The 17,045-nt window shown below is 47.7% G+C and overlaps 1 protein-coding gene across 1 annotated transcript in view; it reads right to left on the bottom strand.

Annotated features, from left to right (window-relative positions):
• The window catches only part of DRC1 (dynein regulatory complex subunit 1), an 86,356-nt gene extending 71,625 nt beyond the window's left edge, over positions 1–14,731 (bottom strand). The window contains exons 1-3 of the mRNA XM_040348396.1: positions 14,697–14,731; positions 7,758–7,927; positions 3,398–3,485 (exon numbers count right to left, since the gene is read on the bottom strand). Of these exons, the coding sequence (XP_040204330.1) occupies positions 3,398–3,485; positions 7,758–7,891 (222 nt within the window). The 5' untranslated portion in view covers positions 7,892–7,927; positions 14,697–14,731. The remainder of the gene's footprint in view (positions 1–3,397; positions 3,486–7,757; positions 7,928–14,696) is intronic.
• Between the last annotated feature and the right edge of the window lie 2,314 nt (positions 14,732–17,045).

A 17,045-nucleotide genomic window follows, 5' to 3' on the forward strand; every position in this document is an offset into this window, starting at 1 on the left:
AATCCAATGACACAGGCGCCGGGGGCGGGGCAGAGTCACATACTCGGCATCTATGGACGCCGAGTGTATGACTCATAAGCCCGCAAGGTAACCACCTCAGGAGAGAGCTTCCCAGAAGGGGGCCATCTAATGCGGGGGGGAGCCGCGAGAGCCGCCGTGGGACACCAGAACAGGTGAGTCGGGGCCACTCTGTACAAAACGAGCTGCACAGTAGAGGTAAGTATGACATATTTGTTTAAATAAAACTGAACCTTTAGTGTCACTTTAAAGGTTTAACTGCTTCTCCTCCAATCTCATTGTGTGTCCCCACGTCTTCTTGCACTCCCTGGGACTGAAAAGTTTTATACATCCAGTCAACACGATAGATATATTTGAGTTATACCCGGACTTCAGGGAACTCTAGAAAAAATACATCTGCTTCAACTTGACCATTTTAACACCAGAATGAAAAGGGACCATTGAGAGTGAACTTTGAACTCCTGATTTGCAGATTTGTTCTGAGGAAATTACACAGTAATCATGACATTAACTAGCTTTTTAAGAGGTCAGCAATGTAGCATTCATATATCCTCACTGCAAGTTTCTTTTAAAGTGTTTGTTAACCCCAAAACAAAACAAAAAAAATACTGATTCTGGTCCCTTAAAGCAGATTAAACAGCACAGTGCTTGTGCTGTGTAATCTGCTCCCCTCTAAATGGTAAAAAAATCCTCCCTGATCCCTCTACTTCCTGTGCCCCCTCTCTGCACTGACCACAAAAATCAGGGCTGCTGAGCTCTGACCTCCATGGTCAGAGTACATCCCTTTATCATCCGCTGCTGTCCTCTCATCTTTCCCCCTCACCCCCTCCTTCCTGACTGTCATCTCTGCGTCTGTGTCACGCCCACCCCCCGCCGCTATTCGTAAAGATAAAAATTTATAAATTGTCACTGCCAAGCCCCTCTATAATACACAGGCATAGCAAACTGTATAAATCTTTTAAATAAACAAGGCTTGTAAGTACCGATATTGCGATCTTCAGGCCAGTCACGTGACTCTCGGCTGGTTTCCAGGGCTACTGATCTCCCGGCTAACGTCAGAGGGAGATCTCGGCCCCTCCTGCAGAAGTTATCCATCGGAGCTATACTGTGTGCGCGAGTCATTTACAAGCCTTGTTTTTAGAAAAGACGGGTAACAGTGTGCTATGCCAGGCTCTAATAGAGGGGCTGGCATAGACTTCATAATATGGATTAACAAACACTTTAATGCTGAACTCTAACCCACAGCACATTTTTTACATACATTTTTTAAGACCCCTTTCACACTGGGGCGTTTTTCAGGTGCTTTACAGGTGCCTGTAAAGCACCTAAAAAGAAGCTGCATCTGCAATCCCAATGTGAAAGCCAGAGTGCTTTCACATTAAAGCGCCTAAAAAATGCCCCAGTGTGAAGGGGGTCTTAGCATTAAAAAAAGCGCCTGTAGAGCGCCTGAAAGAAGCTGCATCTGCAATCCCAATGCGAAAGCCCGAGTGCTTTCACACTGAGGCGCTGTGCTGGCAGGGCGTCAAAAAAAGTCCTGCAAACAGTTTCTTTGCAGCGCTTTAGGAGCGTTTAATACACCGCTCCTAAAGCCCCCTTCCCATTGAGGCGCTTTTTTTAATGCCAAAGCGCCTGAAAAATGCCCAGTGTGAAAGGGGTCTTAGCGGAGCTTTACCAACGTTTTTCGGGCGCTGGCAGTGTGAAAGGGCTCTGAAAGCACTAGCTATGAATAAGCACTGAGCTACAGTGTGAAATGCGTCAGTTTCTGTTCTATTTTTTGCTGTGACATGTATTTTTTGTGACCTGTTTTAATAAAAGGAACGTTATCTGGAGTGCGGCTGTCCAAGTTTTCCTCCGTATTTTTGCATTGCCGGCACCCATGGTTTGGATTCGGTGAGGAGGCTCTTTTGGCTACATCTGAGCGGTTACCCTTTCTCACCAGGGCTTTCACATTGGGATTGCAGATGAGGCTTCTTTCAGGCGCTTTACATGGGCTTTTTTTAACGATAAAGCGCCTGTAAAACGCCCGAAAAACGCCCGAAAAACACCCCAGTGTGAAAGGGGCCTAAAGGGTAAAAAACCCTCCCTGATCCCTCAACTTTCTGTGTCACCCTCTCTGCGCTGACCACGAAAATCAGGGCTGCTGAGCTCTGACCACCATGGTGGAGACCTGGGGCCATATTCTTAAACAAGTTACGCCGGTGTATCTACTGATACACCGGCGTAATTCGAAATTCCCGCCGGCGTATCATTGTTTTGTATTCACAAAACAATATACGCCGGATTTAGGCTAGGATCCGACTAGTGTAAGACACTTACACTGTCGGATCCTAAATGTAATTACTCCGCCGGCCGCTAGGTGGCGTTTACGTTCAGGTCTCATTTGTTTATGCAAATGAGCCTGATACGCCGATTCCTGAACGAATTCGCGTCGCGTAACCATCTCTTACGTCGTTTGCGTAGGCGTAAGGTTACCCCTGCTATATGAGGGGTAACCTTACGCCAGTCCCACGTAGGCCATGTTAAGTATGGCGTCGGGTCCGCGTCGTGTATTCCCGTCGGGTACGTCGTTTTACTAAGTCGTTGTTGAATACGACTTTACGTCAATGACGCACACGTCGGCGTCATTGACGTTTTACGCCGAGAACTGGAGCATGCGCACTGGGCTATTTTAAGCCCGGCGCATGCGCAGTTCGTTCGAATCGGGGGCGCGCTTAATTTAAATAGAAGCCGCCCCCTTGGATTTACGCGGGGATACGCCGGGCCAATTACACTACGCCGCCCCAAACTACGGAGCAAGTGTTTGGGGAATACAGCACTTGCTCCTGTAGGTTGGGGCGGCGGAGTGTAAATGACTTACGCGTCGCCCGCCTACTTTCTACAAGAATATGGCCCCTGATCTTTCTCTGTAACAGTTTCACTTTACATACATTTTTTAATTGTATACATCAATGCAGCACAGCTGTGATAAGGTTTGGGAAAGGGTCCTGTGCTACTTTGGTGTAACTTACAATGCCGTTTGGCCCCATGGAATATGCAAACCACATCCAAAACACAATCAAAGTCGCACTACGTGATGGAACTGCAAATCAGAGCATAATGGCATTGCAGTAGTGGGAACCAAGCCTAAAAATATTGTTTAGTGTCACTTTAAGAGCTGTCGTAACTGTGAGTTTCTTCCAACATAAAAAAGAAATTGGGCCTGAAAACGTACAAAGAAGGTGTGCGAGGAATGTCTGAGAGGGGTCTATATAAAGTTGAAGGGGCCACTCCAGTTGTAGATCTCTATGGAGAAATGTATGGAATGCTTGATTATCAGTATAGATAAATCCTTCACTTATGTGAAGTACTTCGTATATGTGGCCCTTCATTGGACTCTCACCTGTCTGCTGTCCTCAATCTGCTTGTAACTCTTGCGTTGTTCTTCATTCTGATCCAATATGGAAGCCGGATCCTCGCCAAGTGCCTCCCTGAATGCCACAAGAGAAAGGAAAATAGATTGACCACTTACACTGACTGTAAACAAGCTGATTTTTATTTTATTTTTATTTTTTTACCATCATGACTTTTTTTTAAATGTCTGAGGCCAAAGGGAATGATTTTAAAGTGCACAACGCAGCAACCGACAGGTTTGCAATGATACATTCTATACTATACGCGGTATACATCAAAATTTTTCAAACAAAGCTCCATCTTTTATAATTAAAAAGAAGCCCAATCAGGTGACTGTACCAAGGCTTAGAAGTGCAGTCTGGGAGAATAATGTCATTGGTTTGCTGCAGTTAAGAGGAAGCATTTTCTCAGTCTCCTCTCCTGGGAAATACAATACTTTGTAGTAAGTCACAAGTGAGAGGATGTAATCCAGACTGATCTAAGGCTGGCCATAGAAGGACATACCTCCCAATGTTTTGAGATGAGACTGAGGGATACCTATTAGCAAAGGTATGTAAGCATAGGACACACCCCCTGCCACGCCCCCTTAACCACTTGGCTACTGTGCACATACACTCCCTTCCTGCCCAAACGAAATTTTAGCTTCCGGCACTGCGTCGCTTTAACTGACAAAAAAACAATGGCCCAGATTCAAGAAGCACTTGCGCCCGCGCAACCATAGGTTACGCAGCGCAAGTGCTTACTTGCTCCGGTGTAACGAGTGCTCCTGATTCAGGAACCTCGTTACACCGACTGCAGGCTAAAATCTGCACGGCATAAGGCTCTTATGCCTTGCAGTTTTTAGGCTGCATTCTTGCGGGGGCCGCTAGGGGGCGCTCCCATTGTGTATCAGCGTGTAGTATGCAAATTGCATACTACCACTGATTCACAAGCTTGCGCGGGCCCTGCGCAAGCCAGGTACGGAGTTTCCGTAAGGCTACTTTTAGCGCAAGGCTGCCCCTTCTAATAGTAGGGGCAGCCAATGCTAAAGTATAGCCGGCCTTCCCGCGCCGTGAAATTTGAATTTCACGGCGTTTGCGTAAGTGAAACGTGAATGGCGCTGGACGCCATTCACGTTCACTTAGAAGCAAATGACGTCCTTGCGACGTCATTTGCAGCAATGCACGTCGGGAAAGTTTCCCGACGGAGCATACGCTGTACGCTCGGCGCGGGAGCGCGCCAAATTGAAATGATTCCCGCCCCCGGCGGGATCATTTAACTTGCGCGCGCTTACGCCGGGCAAATTTGCCGGCGCGCCCTCGCAATTCACGGAGCTACTGCTCCGTGAATCGAGGGCAGCGCAAAATATTTGTGGGGGCGCAGGGCAAAATCATTGCCCTGCTCCCCCGCAAATATCGCGCAATTCTACTTGAATCTGGGCCAATATTTTTTACTTTTTGCTATAATAAATATCCCATTTGTTAAAAAAATAACTATTTTTTTCCTCAGTTTAGGCCGATATGTATTCTACATATTTTTGGTATAGCGAACAGTGCTATAAAAATGCACTGATACTGTATAAATGTGACTAGCAGGGAAGGGGTTAACACTAGGGGGCGAGGAAGGGGTTAAATGTGTATCCTGGGAGTGATTCTTACTGTGCGGGGGAGGGGACTGACTGGGGAAGGTGACCGAAGCTGTGTCCCTATGTACAAGGGACACAGCATCAGTCTCCTCTCCCTGACAGGACGTGGAGCTCTGTGTTTACACACACAGAGCTCCACTTCCCTGCTCTAAAACTGCCGATTGCGGGTAATTGGCGGACATCGCAGCCGCCAGGCATGTGCATCGGCATCGCGGTGACGCGCCTGCGCGCCCCCCAGTGGCCGGAAGACCCTAGGCCGTAAAAAGACAGCCTCCCGGATTTATAGAGCCATCTTGAGGCCGTCTTTTTACTATGGCCCGGGACTGAAGTAGTTAAGGTATCATTTAAGGCAATGTTTGGATATAGTGGAGAGAGATTAGAACCCCTGTCAGGTTTTTATAACTGTCTGTGCCCTCAAGAAATTCACTCTCTTTATCTGTCTGGTTTACCATTATCAGTGAAAGTGAAAGAAAATACCAAATCTAGGGTTGTCACCAGAACAGGAATAGAGAAAAAGTCTTCCAATGGGGACGCTAGTTCTGGTGACAACCAGGCATTGCCTCACTTTGGAGAGATTTGCTCTCCTTTCCTGTTGTGGCTATGGGACAGGAAGTGAAGGGAAATCTCCCCAATGGGATGGAGATGCCTAAAAAAACTGACTGTTTTACTTCAAAGGGACGGGCTGGAAGCAGGTAATACACATAGAAATAAGTTGGCGCTTGCAAAAGGCTCAGTGTTGGCACACCAGCCTATTTAACACATGGGGGGTGGGGTTGGTCAGGGAGAATATTTAAAGAAAATGACTAATAAAAAGTCCATAAAGTCCGTGTACTAGCACCTTGAAGGCAGCCCAGTGGAAGGTAAGGAGCAACATCTGGAACAGCTGAGGATAAAACACAGGCGCCACTCTAAGTGCAGTATAAAAGTAAATTTAATTCACAAACGGGTATAGGTACTCACAAGAGTAAGGTAGTAACAAGCATTAGGCACAAATTGCCGAGTGTCCATGAATGGAGTACATCCGTGGAGCTGCTTGCTAGTGGCTCAGAGCGGGCTGCGCCGGTGGTCACCGACACTTCCTGGATCTGGAACGCACAGGAAGCCCTATACCTATAACTGTTTGTGAATTAAATGTACTTTTATACTGCACTTAGTGTGGCGCCTGTGTTTTATCCTGGAAGCGGGTAATGTAGGTCCGTATAATTTTCAGCTCATAACATACTTCACCATTTATAATGCATCCCCTACAACCTTCTTTTTTAGTATATATATATATATATATATATATATATATATATATATATATATATATATATATATGAATCAATGTTATAATAAAATTCTGTTGATCACAAATCACAGCAGGGCAGTCTGTGTGTGGTGCCCTTTTTTAGCGCACTGGAATCTGTCCCCAACATGAAAAAAACGGTTGGTTGTGTTTAGAGGTCGACCGATATGGGTTTTTCTCTGGCCGATGCCGATATTTAGAAATCAGGGCGGCCGATGGCCGATATATGATGCCGATTTTTGCGGCCAATTTTTTATTTTTTTTTTTGGTGGCACTGGATGGCACTAATTGGCACTGGAAGATGGCACTAGCAGAAGGCACTGATTGGCAGGTGGCACTTATTGGCACTGGCAGTTTGCACTGGATGGCAATGAAAGATGGTACTAGCAGATGGCACTGATTGGCAGGTGGCACTTATTGGCAGGTGGCACTTATTGGCACTGGCAGGTGGCACTAATTGACACTGGCAGGTGGCACTGATTGGCAGATGGCACTGGCAGGTGGCACTAACAGGTGGCACTGGTTGGCACTGACTGGCAGGTGGCACTAATTGGCACTGGATGGCAATAGTTAGCACTGGCAGATGGCACTGGTTGGCATTGGCAGGTGGCACTGATGGCTTTAGTTGGCAGTGGTAGGTGGCACTGGCAGGTGGCACTGGATGTAAGGTGGAACTAATTGGCACTGGATGGTGGCACTGGTATTGGGACTGGCAGGTGGCATTGGCAGATGGCACTGGATGGAAGGTGGCACTAATTAGCACTGGATGGTGGCACTGGTATTGGCACTGGCAGGTGTCATTGGCAGATGGCACTGGATGGCAAGTGGCACTGGCAGGTGGCACTGGTGCAAAAAAAATGGTGTCGCCCCCCTCAGTACAGACCCCCTCTCCCTCCAGTATAGACCCCCCCTGCCCCCCGTAGTACAGACACCAGAGAGCGGTGTGTGTCCCACGAGCGCGGGCCCCTCCTCCTCTGTGGGTGTATACAGAGAGGAGAGCCGCCGCGCTGGGTGTACCAAGATGGCCGCGGCTCCAGAGCTAGGCCGAAGCCGTGGCCTTTCCTAATGCTGTGTCCGCGGCGGCAATCCGTGGATCCGGCTTCGGCCTAGCTCTGGAGCCGTGGCACCGCTAGCGGCCATGTTAAATATCGGCCTAATTTGGATAAAAATCGGCCAATGACGATTTCTCCAAAACGGCCAAATATCGGCCGATATATCGTCCTGATGATATATCGGTCGACCTCTAGTTGTGTTTGCCTCCCAAAGGGTTCCAGTCCTCCCCTGACCTCCACCACAGTGCAGGAAGAGGACAGATTGAATGGTAAGGTACTCACAGTACTTGGGGCATCTCAAACTACAGTAAAGATTTTGTGCCAATCATATGTCACCTGGCGATGGGAATTTGTCTATGATATGTGGATGTGTGTAGCGTCTCACCGTCTCTTGGCTTCAATCCTGGCATTGATGCGCAGCCTTCTTGCCTGGATCCTCTCTTGCTGGTCCTCGGATTCCAGGGAGGGGCCGGGGTTTGCAGTTTCCTCCCTGTCCGCAGCTCCAGAGTCCCAGCTCATGATGTGAATGTGACAGTGACAGAAATTGCAGGAATTCTGCAGACAAAGAGTCATCAATACTTAAAGAACAACTCCATTTTTGTTAATGAATAAAAACTATCCCCTCTGGGTGTTCTATGTATATTAAAAGGATTTTTAACAAGCTTTGTTGCAGATTCCTACCGGTTTCTGCTCTGATGAAAAAGTGGTTTGATGCCTGCAGAGTGAATCTGAGTAATGCCCCGTACACACGATTGGGCTATTACCCGGCCAAACTCACATCGGAATTCCAGCGGAGTATAAGAGAACATGTTCTCTATCTAAACTCTGACGAAATTCCTCAAAAAAAAAGTCTGATGGGGCATAATCATGGTCAGCTATGATTAAGCACTAATTTATAGTGCGAAACGCGTCAGAAATATGTAAATCAGCTAGATACGCAAATTCACGAACGTACGCCCGGCCGACGCAGTACAGATAAGCCGTTTACATTAGGCTTTTCCCGGCATGAAGTTACCCCTGCTATATGAGGCGTACATGCGGCGTAACAATGTTAAGTATGGCCGTCGTTCCCGCGACAAAATTTTCAAATTTTACGTTGTTTGCGTAAGTCGTCCGTGAATGGGTCATTAACGTTCACGTCGAAACCAATACGTCCTTGCGGTGTACTTTGGAGCAATGCACACTGGGATATTCCACGGACGGCGCATGCGCTGTTCGTGAAAAACGTCAATCACGTCGGGTCACAAGTTATTTACATAAAACACGCCCCCCTGTTCCACATTTGAATTAGGTGGGCTTACGCCGGCCTATTTACGCTACGCCGCCGCAACTTACGGAGCAAGTGCTTTGAGAATACTGCACTTGCCCGTCTAAGTTGCGGAGGCGTAACGTTAATAGGATACGTTACGCCCGCACAAAGATACGCCGATCTACGAGAATCTGGCCCTCTGACTCTTTAGACAGAGAACATGTTCTCTTTTCCGATCGTGTGTACGGGGCTTAAGAGCGACTTTTTCAATATTAATCAACTGATGCTCTTGCAGTGCTCTAATGAGAAAAGTGGAGGTGTTTACATCTCTTTAGATGTCATTAAAGCCTCGTACACACGATTGGATTTTTGTCCGAAGGGCGTGTGCCTGGATTTTGTCTTGCATACAAACAGCACACAATTGTCGGCCAACAAACACGAACGTAGTGAGATACTAGACGTACTATGTGGTTTATTAGCACGTGAGCACCACCCTTTGGGCACCTTCTGCTAATGTCGTGTTTGGTGAGCATTGATTCGTGTTTGTACTTTGGACTTTTGTCTGATGGACTTGTGTACACATAATAGGAAAATCTGACAACAGACCGTTGACCGTGGAAAATTTATACACCTGCCATCCAACATTTGTCGGAGGAAAATCCAACAACAATTGTCAGATGGAGCATACAAAAGGTCGGATTTTCGGCCAACAGGCTGTCATCACACAATTCCCGTTGGAAAATATGATCATGTGTACAAGGCTTTACCCCTTGGGACTATCTCACCGAAAATGAAATGTATGTTGCAGGGGATGCCTAAATTGTAATTTGTACCTTAATGCAGACTTCTGGAAAATCAGTGAGCCAATCACAGCAGGAAGCAGGAAACAATGTTTCTGGTGAAATTCTGTACACCACCTGTGTACAGAACACCATCTGTGTACAGAACACCTCCAGGTAGCCCTACAGGGCCGGTGATACCACTAGGCAAACTAGGCAGCCACCAGGGGGGCACACTGCTGCCTAGGGGCGCCCGGCCACTGATATTCCTAGTCTCTTCTCTCTGCAACAAGCAACTAAGTCTCAGCATCAGCAGCCGCTCCGTTCGTACATAGTGTCAGAGGCGCAGCGACGGTGGAGGATTGAATGGATGGTTTGAATGGAAGCAAACATTCATTGATGGGCACTAGTAGGCTGCATTGATGGGCACTAGTAGGCTGCATTTGATGGGCGCTGGTGAGGCTGCATTTGATGGGTGCTGGTGAGGCTGCATTTGATGGGCGCTGGTGAGGCTGCATTTGATGGGCACTATATTTAAAAGGTGGGGTATACATGGGCAGAACAAAGGGGTGGAGCCAAGGGGGTGCAGCAAAATGAGGTTTCGCCTAGGGTGTCAGAGCCGGGGGTAAACACAGGGTATAAACAAGTCCTAGACTGGACACACAAGAACAAAAAGGAGGGGAAGAGGGGGGATGAGAAAAGGGGAGGGGGGTCATATAAAGGGGGAGGAAGTGAGAAGTGAGAGGGGACACAGTAGAAAAAAAAAAGGGGGAATATAAGTGAATAGGGGGGGAGGAAATTCCCCCAGACTAGGGTGACCACATTTCCAAACTACAATTCAGGGACACCCCCCTTCAAAAAATCAGCTTGTGCTGTAAGGAATCACAGCACAGTGATTTGACACAATAGGCTGGATTTATGATTTCTCCAATCACAAGCAGGGGGCGGGACTGTGCTCCTCGAGGCATTCCCGGCCAGGACAAGTACTGTCAGTAAGTAAAGTGGTGATGTGGCGGCCTTTTTTGGGGGGCATCATATTGCCCCGGGGGATGACTGTGTCAGTTTCATTCCGGGACACTGTATTGTCCTGGAATGAATGTGCCCGGGACAGACCTGCAAAATGCGGGACTGTCCCGGGCAATCCAGGACACGTGGTCACCCTACCCAGGCTAGGAGGCAGAAGAGGTCAATTAGAGAGGCCCAGGCTGGTCAGGTGCAAAGTAAGACGAGAATAAGGCCACCAAATGAAGAAATTCAGTGTAGGAGTCTTGGAGAATACTAATCATCTTCTCATTAAGTCGTCAAGATGCTCTTTACCTCTGCAATGGAAACAGTCGGCTATTTCCAGGCCGTAGCTACCGCACGTTTAGCGGCAATAAATAAGTGGCCAATTTCTGCTGACAGGAGAAGAGGCCTGTGATTGGACAGTAAAGGAATGCCAATTTAGAGTCTTTGTGGGTAGATACATGGAAGTCCAAAGACCCTCGATCAAAATCCCACTAATCGGGGGCAGGACCACCAGATGTTAGTTTGTCTCCTTGTTGACCACACCCCCCAGAAACATCTATCACTGATTGGGGTTTGATTTGGCAATGCGGGTTGGGACCCAAAACCAGCCAACACCAATACCTTATAGGCTGCCTCCATTGTGGCTGTAATAAAGGATCACTTTGCAATACTGGACCAGGCTTTACTCCAATCTGCCAAATCAATGGGGGGTAAATCTCGCTCCCACTTGAGTACATAAGATAGAGAAACTGGGGTCCTGCTAGAATTCAGGGAGGAGTATATCAAGGATATGGTACCAGGAGGTCCTGGGGAGTGCAGGCATGTATGCTCGAAGGTGGTTTTCTGATACGGGAAAGTATCATTGCGTCTAAGAGAGGTTATCCAGTGTCGCAATTAAAAAGTAGCGTAAAAATACAACTAAAGGAACTTCGTAGGTCTCTTGGATCGAAGACCACGTGGAGAAGGTGCGAGATCTGAGAAATGGTTGCCACCACAAGTAGACGTGGCTGTTCCTGGCCAGGAGGAAACATGGGGTCATTCAAGAGGGGGAGGAGTGGAAGAGACGGGGACATGAGCCTACACTGGACCATGTCCCAAAGTTTCAGGCTATGAGCCATTAGGGGACTGATTGAGGGGGAGGCAGTTTAGGGGTGAGCCATAGTAGGGTGGAAATGGGGGCCAGTGCACAGTTGGGGATCGCCAAAAGAACCCAGATTGGGATGTCAGATGTAGCCTGGAGCATGGTGAGCTGGAAGATTTGTGCTGATAATATTTTGCAATGTTTGGAACTCCAAGCTTTTGCAACCTGTGGGCATATAAGGTAAGGCAGGAGACCCAGGGGCACTTGTAAGCTTGAGTCTTCCCGCAGGGATGTAGTCCCAGGGGGGGGGGGGCGAGCACGCTGACTTACCCCCAGCCAGAACTGCTCGGATGATGGAGGCAAGCTTATGGAGGAGGAACAGGAAGTGAGATATTCAGACAAAGAAAAAAAACTTTTAGAAGGGAAATGGAAGGAAAAGGTAAGTGAACCAACAATGCACTAGCTTAAAGGAACCTATTTAGAAAATAAAAAACAAAACCTTTACAACACCTTTAAGGACAGTAATACTGGGGGTACTTTGGAGCAATAATAGGCAAATCCGTAACACTGGGGGTACTCAGGAGCAATAATAGGCAAATCAGTAACAGTGGGAGTACTCTGGAGAAATAATAGGGAGGTCAGTAACACTGGGGGTACTCTGGAGCAATAATAGGCAAATCCGTAACACTGGGGGTACTCAGGAGCAATAATAGGCAAATCAGTAACACTGGGGGTACTTGGGAGCAATAATAGGCAAATCAGTAACACTGGGGGTACTCTGGAGAAATAATAGGGAGGTCAGTAACACTGGGGGTACTCAGGAGCAATAATAGGCAAATCAGTAACACTGGGGGTACTCGGGAGCAATAATAGGCAAATCAGTAACACTGGGGGTACTCTGGAGAAATAATAGGGAGGTCAGTAACACTGGGGGTACTCAGGAGCAATAATAGGCAAATCAGTAACACTGGGGGTACTCAGGAGCAATAACAGGCAAATCAGTAACACTGGGGGTACTCTGGAGAAATAATAGGGAGGTCAGTAACACTGGGGGTACTCAGGAGCAATAATAGGCAAATCAGTAACACTGGGGGTACTCTGGAGCAATAATAGACAAATCAGTAACACTGGGGGTACTCGGGAGCAATAATAGACACATCAGTAACACTGGGGGTACTCGGGAGCAATAATAGACAAATCAGTAACACTGGGGGTACTCAGGAGCAATAATAGGCTGGTCAGTAACACTGAGGGAGTAATAATTGGAAGGACAGTAATATTAGGGGTACTGGGGAAGCAATAATTGGAAGGACAGTAATATTAGGGGTGGTGGAGGAGTAATAATGGAATAGATAGTAATATTAGGGGTAATAATGGGAAGGAAAGTAATATTGGGTGTACTGAGGGAGTAATAATGGCAAGGTGAACAATACGGGGTGATGGAGAATCAATAAAAGGGAGAATGGTAACATTGGGGATAGTAATAATAAGAAAGACAGCAGTGGTGTGAGGGATGCACACAGTATCGATAATGTAGTGGGGGGCACAGTTTAGGGGTGCACACAGTATATCAGGGTCATGTATGTAGTGGGGGGGGCACAGTTTAGGAGTGCACACAGTATATCAGGGTCATGTATGTGGTGGGGGGCACAGTTTAGGGGTGCACACAGTATATCAGGGTCATGTATGTGGTGGGGGGCACAGTTTAGGGGTGCACACAGTATATCAGGGTCAGGTATGTGGTGGGGGACCCAGTTTAGGGGCGCACACAGTATATCAGGGTCAGGTATGTGGTGGGGGGCACAGTTTAGGGGCGCACACAGTATATCAGGGTCAGGTATGTGGTGGGGGGGCCAGTTTAGGAGTGCACACAGTATATCAGGGTCAGGTATGTGGTGGGGGGCCCAGTTTAGGAGTGCACACAGTATATCAGGGTCAGGTATGTGGTGGGGGGCCCAGTTTAGGGGCGCACACAGTATATCAGGGTCAGGTATGTGGTGGGGGGACCAGTTTAGGAGTGCACACAGTATATCAGGGTCAGGTATGTGGTGGGGGGCCCAGTTTAGGGGCGCACACAGTATATCAGGGTCAGGTATGTGGTGTGGGGCACAGTTTAGGGGTGCACACAGTATATCAGGGTCAGGTATGTGGTGGGGGGCACAGTTTAGGGGTGCACACAGTATATCAGGGTCAAGTATGTGGGGGGGGTGGTACAGTTTAGGGGTGCACACAGTATATCAGGGTCAGGTATGTGGTGTGGGGCACAGTTTAGGGGTGCACACAGTTAGGGTTGCCACCTCATCCCTTTAAAAAGGAACACATCTGAATGACACAGATTCTGAGGCTAATTTAATGCAGATAAGGCACCAAGTGAGTTTAATTACCACCTTAATAAGCCACAGAACCTGTGTAATTCAGATGTGTTCCTTTTTAAAGGGATGAGGTGGCAACCCTACACACAGTATATCAGGGTCAGGTATGTGGTGTGGGGCACAGTTTAGGGGTGCACACAGTATATCAGGGTCAGGTATCAGTCATGTATGTGGTGTGGGGAACAGTTTAGGAGTGCACACAGTATATCAGGGTCAGGTATGTGGTGGGGGGCCCAGTTTAGGGGTGCACACAGTATATCAGGGTCAGGTATGTGGTGTGGGGCACAGTTTAGGGGTGCACACAGTATTTCAGGGTCAGGTATCGGTCATGTAGTGGGGGGCACAGTTTAGGGGTGCACACAGTATATTAGGGTCAGGTATGTAGTGGGGGGCACAGTTATTGGGTGCACACAGTATGCCAGGTATGTAGTGGGGGGGGGGGGCACAGTTAGTGGTGCACACAGTATATCAGGTCAGGTATGTGGTGGGGGACACAGTTTAGGGGTGCACACAGTATATAAGGGTCATGTATGTAGTGGGGGGGCACAGTTTAGGGGCGCACACAGTATATCAGGGTCAGGTATGTGGTGGGGGGCACAGTTTAGGGGTGCACACAGTATATCAGGGTCAGGTATGTAGTGGGGGGCAGTGGGCACAGTTATTGGGTGCACACAGTATATCAGGGTCAGGTATGTAGTGGGGGGGGCACAGTTAGTGGTGCACACAGTATATCAGGGTACGATATCGGTCATGTAGTGGAGGGCACACAAACAGTGTAATAATGAAGCTCGGTGTATATACATACAAGTATAAAATATCTTGTTTCTCCACTCACCTGCTCTCTCTCTCTCTCTGCGCTGTTACCTTCTGTTGCTAGGATACTCGGCCCAGTATCCAGCCAATCACCTGTCCGCTCTCCGGATGTCCCTTCCCCGTCCACGCCCCTGTTTCTATCCTGTGCCTGCTGCAATATGCGCTGTGTCCGGGGCGCATCATGGGAGTTGTAGTTCCCGGACAGACTCTAGCTGGGTTATCCCGTACAGTCACCGGCAGGGGCGGTATTGCAGAACTACAAGTCCCATCAGCACCATTCCCCGCACGGTCTAAGTCTGATAGTCAGCTGTTACTAGTACGGAGAACGATCCTCTCTCCTATGACTGGTTTCGGTTCCAGTGTCTCACACACTCCCCCCGGATCAGCGGCTGTAAATACTTCCCTCTTCTTCCCATGCAATGTGCAGCCATTTAGTGCCTACACGTGTCTTTGGTTAGGAGACCTGCAAAGTATAGACATGGGGCTGCACTATATTAGCACAACTACTACAGGGAGGATCAGGGAAGAACACCACTACATGGTACCTAGGGAAGAAAAATACTGGGGACACTGGTGAGAGTACAACAATACTGGGGAGGGGGGTGGCGATGGAAATCACAGTACTATATATATATATATATATATATATATATATATATATATATATAAAAGGTTAAATGGCTTACCAGGGTGGTAATTCTGCAAAGGACAGCAATTCTGGGGGGGGGGGGGGGGGTATACACAGAAGGGATCATTAGAAATATGGGGGTGGGGAGGACCAGGGTACCAATGCTGGGAAGGACAGTAATACCGGAAGGGGGCGGGCAGGTGTACCAAGGTAGTGACAATGGAAAGGGCAATAATACTAGGGGTATAGGGGAGTAACAATGGGAAGGACAGGACTACCGGGGTACCAGGGGAGGAATACTGGGAAAGATGGCAATTCTAAGGGAACACCCTCCCCTCTAAAGCATGCACAGATCACCCCCATACTTAAGTCCTCACTGGACCCCACCAACCTGAACAATTTAAGACCCATCTCATTGCTCCCATTCATCTCTAAACTTTTAGAACGCTAATGCGGCATACACACGATCGGAAATTCCGACAAGTAAACCATGGAATTTTTTTCCGACGGAATGTTGGCTCAAACTTGTGTTACACAAAATTCCAACCGTCAAGAACATGGTGATGTACAACACTACAATGAGCCGAGAAAAATGATATTCAATGATTCCGATCATGCATCAAATTGATTCCGAGCATGCGTGTTTTTTGGGCGTCGGAATTGCATACAGACGATCGTAATTTCCGACAAGAACTTTTCTTGTCGGAAAAATTGAGAACCAGCTTTCAAATTTTTGCTGTCGGAAATCCAGAAAAAGTCAGATGGAGCCTACCCACGGTCGGAATTTCCGACCAAAGGCTCACATCGAACTTTTGTCAGGAATTACAACCCTGTGTACGTGGCATAAGTCTACAACGGTCTTAGCTCCTACCTCACCAACAACCTTCTTTTCGCTCACCGTACTCCTGAGGAATTGCCCTACCATAACTCACTAACGATTTGCCAACTGTTAAATATTGAGGGAGTAATAAGGGAAGGACAGTAATACTGAGGGTACTAAGGATGTAATAATGAGAAGAATGGTAATACTAGTGGTAACAGAAGATTCATTTAAAGGAGTACAGTAATATTAACCACTTCAGCCCCGGTCTATTTGGCTGCTCAAAGACCAGAGCACTTTTTGCGATTCGGCACTGTGTCGCTTTAACTGACAATTGCGCGGTCGTGCGACGTGGCTCCCAAACAAAATTGACGTCCTTTTTTTCCCCACAAATAGAGCAGCAGGTAGGCTAATTGAAAGGAACGGTAGACCTGTGTACGCAAGTCTATAATTTTAGATAAAAATCACCTTTCAAAGGCCAATTCCACCTTTGGGACCATGGCTCGATACATCTATATTTAGAGTGTAACATAATACATAGTAGCATTCTCCAGCACCCCCCCCCCCCCTTTCCTTACCTGAATCACTGTGGGGTGCTTCTCCCTGAAGGCTTTAGTTTTTGAACTTCGCACAGCTTTGTATGGCTCCATCCACAAAGTTGTGTCTTCTAATCACATATAGAGGCTACACGTTCAATCTTCCACCACGGCAGAGATCCCACAGAAGCACATACGGTGGCATAGTGACAGTTGCACTCCACTTTTTTACATTGTCCAGCCCCGTAACAGTAGTGCTGTACCACAGTACAGACCTGGGGGGAAAAGTCTGCAGGACCTTGTGCATTGCACCCACCATTCCCTGATCAAGACTGCAATGCTCCGCAGGCTTTAAAGCAATTGTATTAAATGCACATGATTTTTTTA

This window comes from Rana temporaria, chromosome 4, assembly GCF_905171775.1.
Source record: "Rana temporaria chromosome 4, aRanTem1.1, whole genome shotgun sequence".
In the NCBI taxonomy this organism is placed as follows: Eukaryota; Metazoa; Chordata; class Amphibia; order Anura; family Ranidae; genus Rana; species Rana temporaria.